Genomic DNA, 8,304 nt, shown 5'->3' on the forward strand with positions numbered 1-8,304 from the left:
ATACAACGTACAGTTTAATATGACTCCACCACACCACCTGCGATAAAAAGAAAGACGTCTGCTTTTCTGCGTTGAATGTTCAGTTTTGTAAACACATGGCCTGTAGAGTATACCTGCTAATTTTGTTAATAAATTTATGTTTTTCAGCCAAAAAAGATGAAAAGGTAGACTTTTGGTCCTGAAATTATTCATCATTATTCATTTTTTAATATCGAGAAAATTTCTACAAGTTTTAGCTCATGCACAACACATTTATCATTGTTTTGACTGGATGTTAGTTAATTTGAATTGGCGAGTTAGCGTTTTACAAGAAAGACAGTGATTGTAACTGTTTCTGATGGTGTAACATGTTATTTCATCATGTCAATAGTTTTTTATGTGACTTAATTTATTCAGCATGGAAAAGAATTTCTGGAGAAAGAAAGGAAAAGTCTATTGTTAGAAAAGATAACATGTACTCTGAAGAAGATCACACCACGATCACTGGATAATCTACGTCTTTCTTACAAGGTACATGTAGAAACAGGTCCCTGATAGGCCTAATTGCATCTTTGAATTAGTTATTGATCAACTTATATATCATAAATAGTTTAGCTATTATAGCTTGGTTATGCTATTTTATATAGCTTGATTTATTTTTATTTTTTAAATTTAGCAGTTTTCAGTACAATTTAAATTCTTATATTGCTGTTGGATACAGTAGGGCCTCAATACTTAATTGCATTGCAGCAGTTAATTCAACACTTTCCAAAGAAAAAAGATTTTTTTTTCAGAAACTTAACTGTTAATACCTCATTGTGTACATTAGGGCAATGATAAGTATAACGCCATTCTTTTGATTTAACAATTTACAAGCAAAAGTCATGTTGACTTAAGTAAGCTTTCATTGTGTATTGATCTATTCATACTGAGTTAAATTAAGTGCGTGTTTGCTACCAACATAATCATCAAACTTGTGCATTTTTGTTTGTAAATTCCTTTAAGAGCTGGTTACATTTTAAAATATTCTGTTTTGTGTCTTGTTTTGCAAGGACACATACTGTGGTAAACATTTGTTTATAGGTCATCTTTTTGCGACATTATTTTACATTTGAATATTAAGTTTTGAAAGGGGTTTCGAATTGCAAATATTTAATGTAGCTATTTCATACTGCCTTATAAAGAATATGTTTAGATTAACAAGCATCAGCTGACCATAGAGATTTCTTTTATGTAATGTTATTCAATGAATTCACTGAAACCTGCATGAAATATACTTTCAGTCATTTGCTAAATTTTTCTTGTACCAGTATTTCAGTACTGATAGTTTGATTGTTGCTTAATGTGCTTGGATTTCATTGTAGGTCACAAAAGCTTTACCATGTTACATAGATGCTTTGCTGGAAAATCCTAAAGATTGGAAGAAGTGGACTGTACTAGGTGATTTATATGAAAAAAATTTGAAAACCTCCCAAGCATCTACTTGTTTCAAGATAGCCTCAAAACTAGTTGGGCCTGTAAGCACCTATATTTCTGACTGGAGTTTTATTGGCCCATTTGTAATAGGAAAAATTGAGTGGGATGGAGATCCCTTAGAAGCATATGGTGGAATTCGTAATGTTTCAAAATACAGATACAGGAAGGGTGAACCATTTTATTCAGAGCTGGTAAAAGACACTTTAATAGAATGGAAAACTTTCAAACAAGAAACTGCTGATAATGGAATCCAAATTTCTCCCTCAGTTCAGTGGAATGAACTGATAAATTCTCTGGGATCAGTGGGGATAACAGAATGGCAAGGGTGGATGGTGGGAGATATTTATGTGACTGAGAGAGACCAGAATATACTTATCCAATGTCTTGGCTTACATACTGTCTATGTGGATGATATACCTGTAGCTAGTGATGTATATCATAGGGAAAAGTTCTGGTTTGGTGTTCATCTTTCAAGAGGAGTTCATTCGTTTTATGTTCATTTGAGAACAAAGGTGACAGCCACAAAGAAGTGTATATTTCAAGTTGATTCCTCCCCAGTTCGGGTTTTAGCCCCACACTTCCTCCCTGATTTAGTAGATGGGCACCTGTTCAGTCAGTATATTTCTATTCCTATATCCAACTATCATCATTCCAAATGGGTCAAGGTGACAAAAATAACAAGCACTCAGGTAGAATTAGCTATAGAAAGGTCTTTCAGTATAGCACCTGGACAAACTGCACACATTCCAGTCCAATTAAGAAAGACAGAGGAAAAGATCAGCTCAGGAGACTGTGACCATTTTAATTTTGTAGTGAAAATCATCACTTCAGAGGGAGTTAATTCTTTACCACTGGAATTTAGATGCAGGAGATCTGGTCAGTCTTTTCTCTTTACATTCTTAGATCATGATGGTTCTGTACAGCAGGCAGCTGCTGTGGAGCCCATCATGGCGTGTAACACTGAACTATGTCCAGTGCTGCTTACACTTCATGGAACAACCGTCCCTCCACAAAACCAGGCGGATAGTTACAAAAGGATGGAGAGTGAGAAGTATGTGTTCGGTGTTGACAAAGCTTGGCTCTTGGCTCCCACAAGGTATGTATGCAAGTAGTTGTACATGTACTTTAAATACATGTTAGGATTAAGCAATTCGATAAAACATGGTTTCTTGCTTACAGCAGTCAATTTCATTCCCCTCATCTTTAAAATGTATCGTGAATTTATTGGATTAATAAATTATTTCAGTAATGAATCAAATTTATTCCTCTTTGGCTTTTTACCATCACTGTGTTTTAAATGTTTAAACATAGCCTTAATTACATACCAGTCTACCAATAAGTAATACAAGTATTTGGCATTGCATCAAAGATTTATATGGTATGGACACAAAGTGTTGCAAGACACAAATACAGTAAAGGAATACTAGTACATGTACTGGAATCTTGAATATGGGATTTTAAAAAACTTTTGCTGAATTTTGAAAAATGTCTTAATTTTTAGACATGGTGCACATAATTGGGAAGGTCCTGGAGCTCTTACTGCTATTTCTGCTCTCTTTGCATTGACAAAACTTGTTCAGGAACACAGTTGGGTTGCAAAGAAGATAGACCCAAATCGGGTTGTATATGCAGGTATACAACAGTACCTAATTTGATGCTCAAAAGTAATTTTGTGTTTTAGCATATTACATTTTTAGTAGCTATTGAATTTCTTCTGAAGTTTGAATAATACATCTTATCTCATCGATGTTCAGGTCATTCAATGGGTGGACATGGTGCGTGGCACCTGGCCACACACTACCCAGACCGTGGTCTAGGATTGATCACCCTGGCAGGGTGGATAAAAAAAGAGGAATATGGAGACAGTAATCTTTTCTTCAGGTAAAAAGATACTGTAAAGTACTCTATGTACATGTACTGGTATTAGTATCATTAATCGGCCTATAGACTATGGTATTAGTCTTGACACAACCAGACTCTAATGACTATGACATGTACAAATCATTATGTATTCAATCTTGTTCCAAGTCTGGTTTTAACTGAGGAAAATCTCATTACCAGAAAGAGGCCTTGTTTGTTGCATCAAATTTCTGCTCTTTACTTCACTGTATAAATATAATCAATTCATGGTTTCCAGTTTCCTAATGTTACAAAAACCATTGACTAACATTGATTGATGGGGATATATCTTGATGGGGGATGCATTTTTACATTTTGCAAGTTAAAATCATCAACAAGAATCTTTACTAGATGTTTGTTCTTGTTAATTGTCCAAAATAGATAATGTAGATGTTTTAATTAAAGCCCCTGTCACACTGTCATGATTTTGAGCTATGATAGTGTACAAATTCAATAATTGCACTTTTTTGGGGTCAGTTTTAGAGAGAGTTCGTAGGCTCTCTTCCTTCATCCCAGCAAATCTCCAAACGCTGTGTTTGTTTTGAGCATGTTCAAATCAATCGTGCCCACCATACGATTATTAAAATATTCGTAGACTTTCCTTGAAATTCCCACTGCACTCATGCAAATAGTTGCAATAAATCTCCAACATTCATAGGAAACTCGCTAAACTTTGTAGTACTTAAGATGCTTCATATATCCTACGATCTACGCAGAGTATTCTATGAGTTCATGCCATAGTTTTTCAAGAACAGTACAAGAACCTTACAAATGAACTACGAGTTAGTACAAAAATACGAGACTAGTAAGTGTTTCCCAATAGTATTCTTCTTTTGATTACTTAATACCTCGTTCAGTAATTATAAAAGTTTATTACAGAACCTTGTTTTTCAAAATTTTACTTGTAATTTCTTCATTCTTTATAAAATTGAATTTTGTTCTTCGTTTATAATATTTAAGGAATAAATCAAATATTACTGCTGTCACTTTCAATATTATTTAAACAATTAATGAACTAAAACAATATCACGATCCTCTTATTCATTTATAATTACAATAATAAACGTCCGTCAGCAAATTCTTCAAACAATTTTACTCACAGTTGCAAACAATTTTAACATTGTCACAATATGTTTTTTGTTGGTAATCTTAACTCACAAATTTACATCAATGTGTATGTGTTTTCATTAATCTTTTACAATCTATATGAATATTACTCTGACTGCATTATTCATATTATTTTGTGAAATAAAAAAATACTTCCAGGCAAGTATTTTATGCAAAAGTACAATCATTATTTTGTATTTGTTTAATAATCACATACCAGATATATATTGGTAAAAACTTTTATTAATTCATGACAATATCGTGTTTCAATCCTACAATTCAGTACTCATTTGTGAGAATATCATGTACAAATCGTCGTCTATCTTACCTGCTTGTAGGAAGATCTCAAAGCGTTCATTACTCAATCGCCAAAATTCATACATGATTCGCCACAACTCATCCTGTTATTGCACAAACATCGAACATTGTCGAGCAGATATCGCAGTCGAGTCGTACTAGATTTGGAAAAAAGCATCGTCTGTAGAATTATCGCAAGACTGACCTGGCGAATAATGGCAATTTTTAACTTTTAGTAATTCTTGGGCAATCGTAGTATAAATCGTGACAGTGTGACAGGGGCTTAAGATACAATGTGTCTTTTAAAAGAGAGATACATGTAACTATCATTTAAAAGAGTGATTTCTTTTGAATTTTGCCTGAAAGGTAACTAGAAATGATTTTATTTAAAAAAAGGTTGAGAATTTTTTTTGAAGAAGTCATCACTAAAGAAATATATTTTGGGAGTACACGGTACAGAGGGTTTCTGCAACTGAAAAGGAATGAACCAATTTGTTAATCACATATGAATTTTACAGGCATGATATATCAGCAAGTCATGTAGATCCAGCAATTAAATTTATCTTGGAGGCTTGTATAGCAGAAAATGATGCTGACAGACATATTACAAACATTAAAGTAAGTTGCATCTATAAAAATTTTGACCTTGACCCACCTTGCATCACAAGGTCAATCATTTTCTGAAAAAATATTGTTTGGACCAAAACATGAGATTCATTAAATATACAGACTTTAAACTTGTATCATAGATAAATGGTATATCACTAAGCTGAACTCTTTTAAAAATTTTGACCTTGGTTTAATATTTTCATTTCAAGTGAAATTAGAACAAAACATTCTTAGTCGTTTCTTTGACAAAATCTTCAATCTTGATACAGAAAACAATGATAATACACTTAGATGTACAGTTGTTAGATGTTATACTTTGACCCTTTTTTAACTCAAGGTCAATTTAAGAAAAAATCCAAACTTTGTCCATGCAGACTCTAAGGTTGAAATCCTTCAACAGACAGACTTCAAACTTGGAATGGGATAGATGATCAAGAGAAAAAGATGACCCATACCGAACTTTTGAAAAAATATGATAGATAGATGAACCCAAGCAAAATATTTAACATTGACTTAAAAATTTAACTTTAAGGACACGAAAAAAAAAATTCTTATTCATTTCCTGAATATGCTTTGACAGAAGTCTCGAACTTGAAACAAAGAACAATAGTAATTAAATGAGATATACTGTTGTTAAATTTTTGACTTTGACTCTTCTAATCTGAAGGTCAACATTCAGAAAAATCCAAAATTTGGCCCAGAAATTAATTTCAAAACCCTTTGACTGAAAGATTTCAAACTTGACACAAAGATGGATGGAATAAAGCAAAATGAAGTCTAGAAAAATATTTAATCTTGATTTATTTTAAATCTCAAGGTCATTTATCATTTGAAAAAATATTATCTAATATTGATACAATATATGTTACACTCTAGTTAATTAAGAAGTATATAAACTATACTAATCTAAAGGAAGAATGTTCTATTTTTTAGGATATTCCAATCTTAGCGAGAATCGGTGCCGATGACAGAACTGTTCATCCATTTTATGTACGCAGAATGTATCGTCTGATGAAAGAAATTAAAGCCAACATCACTTACATGGAAATCAATGGGAAAGAGCACTGGTGGTGGGATACAAAGTAAGACCTTGTGATCTTGTATTTATTGTAACATCTATAACACACATTATCCTGATAGGATTGTTTTGTAATACAGATGTTCATCATATTGTCCAATCAGATTATATCCAATCACTATATGTAATATATTTCATGTTATTACTTTGATGTTTTTACAAAGAGGTTTTAATGAAGATTTATTACTTTCTCAGAGAAACAAATGACGGGGGTGTTGTTAATGACCAACAGATCAGAGACTTTACTAATGCAAGGTTTGTGGAGGGTATATCTCAGTGTAAAGTCACTGAAGGAGAGAAAGACTGCAGTGAGGGGAGAGAAAATAAGTACAGCAGAGAGAACGTCAGGAACTTCACCCTTGTGACCTATAACCCTGCCCTTGGGGATGGGCTGAATGGAATTCAAGTATTGCAACAAAGTATCCCCATGAGAACTAGTAAAATTATTGTAAGATATCTTTATACACTTAGGTAAAGATGTACCAGCTAGTATATACCTTGTGTATGTTTTATTTTCTTCTATCAATTTCACGGTCTTTGAAATAATTCAGTGCCATCCTTATTATGTCACTTTTGTTTCTAATATATTGAATTAATCAAACTTTGCTTGTCTGTTGCAGGGGAGTATTTCTAGAGGTGCCATTAACTTACAAACTGTAAATGTAGCAAGGTTTAGCATACAGGAACCACCAAACAGGAAGACCAATTATAGACAGAAAGTTCTAAAGGTATATCATGTGAGACACACACCTCCAAGGATTTCCATGAACATTGTGAACCTTAATTATTGTGTGTTTCCATGTTATAGTTTAGATATGAATATTATGATTTTGACACAGATATGTTATGAATTCTACTTACTAGGTAGATGGTAAAAAAGTTGAAATGCCTGGTGGAAAAGATTCCAAAATATTTGTGTGTCTAAAGAAAGGTAACTCCAGTTTGAAGTTTTTTTACTAGTTCTGACATATTCTTGCTTGTGTTGTTTTAGTCATCACAAAACAAATATTGATGAGAGTAAATTTCTGACAGGAAACTGGAAAATCTGTGATGAAAAGTCTTTGACTGGAAGAAATAGTTCCACTTATGGACCAGCCAGGAGAGTGGCTGAACACAAATTTGTGATTATCATAGGTAAGTTTGTAAAGTGTTAAAAGTGCATCAACTGCATGTACAGTAAAACATGGTTATAGCAAACACTCTTATAATGAATTAACGCTTACAGCAAAGTGATTTTCATTCCCCTTGACTATAAAATATGTTGTAAACTTGATAGATATAACGAATTTCACTTATAACAAAGTAAAATCACCTGTCCCTGGAACTTAGTTAAAAAAAAGTTTAACTGTACAATGTATTTATCAGCACTATAGAATTAAACAGTTAACTATGTGTAAAAATGTTGACTGGTGTTTGAGTTCAGGAACTCTAGGATCTCCAGAGGACTCTGCAAGACTGCAGGCTTTGGCAGTGTATATAGCCAACTTGTTCCTGCTGACCTCCGACACAACCGTAGAGATCATCAAGGACATTGATGTGGACCCCACCACAGTAGGTCAGTGTCAGTCCACTACAAGTCAATACAGTAAAACTCGGTTATAGCGAAGTTCCAGGGACCAATGGAATTACTTCGTTATATCCGTAATTCGTTATATCCGTATAACGAATTTGAAATAATATTTATAGCGAATTCACTATAAACATGTTTTCTTTCACTTTCACCAGACTGTATCTTTTGCTAATTGATGCATAAATTAAAACTTCATTACTTAGATACCTTGAATAATCGGACTGTGAATTAAAAAAATATATGAAAACAAGTTCCTTCAAACTATTTTTTTAAATGGTAGTGCACACTT

At 33.1% G+C, this 8,304-nt stretch overlaps 1 protein-coding gene across 1 annotated transcript in view; it reads left to right on the forward strand.

Annotated features, from left to right (window-relative positions):
* Positions 1 to 6: 6 nt before the first annotated feature.
* Positions 7 to 8,304, forward strand: part of LOC105348075 (uncharacterized) — a 10,495-nt gene continuing 2,197 nt past the window's right edge. The window contains exons 1-12 of the mRNA XM_011457379.4: positions 7 to 164; positions 397 to 510; positions 1,344 to 2,551; positions 2,957 to 3,087; positions 3,210 to 3,336; positions 5,277 to 5,376; positions 6,301 to 6,449; positions 6,641 to 6,893; positions 7,066 to 7,173; positions 7,310 to 7,376; positions 7,478 to 7,579; positions 7,869 to 8,000. Coding sequence (XP_011455681.3) covers positions 96 to 164; positions 397 to 510; positions 1,344 to 2,551; positions 2,957 to 3,087; positions 3,210 to 3,336; positions 5,277 to 5,376; positions 6,301 to 6,449; positions 6,641 to 6,893; positions 7,066 to 7,173; positions 7,310 to 7,376; positions 7,478 to 7,579; positions 7,869 to 8,000 — 2,560 coding nt within the window. The 5' untranslated portion in view covers positions 7 to 95. The remainder of the gene's footprint in view (positions 165 to 396; positions 511 to 1,343; positions 2,552 to 2,956; positions 3,088 to 3,209; positions 3,337 to 5,276; positions 5,377 to 6,300; positions 6,450 to 6,640; positions 6,894 to 7,065; positions 7,174 to 7,309; positions 7,377 to 7,477; positions 7,580 to 7,868; positions 8,001 to 8,304) is intronic.

This window comes from Magallana gigas, chromosome 6 (assembly GCF_963853765.1).
Source record: "Magallana gigas chromosome 6, xbMagGiga1.1, whole genome shotgun sequence".
Lineage (NCBI taxonomy): Eukaryota > Metazoa > Mollusca > Bivalvia > Ostreida > Ostreidae > Magallana > Magallana gigas.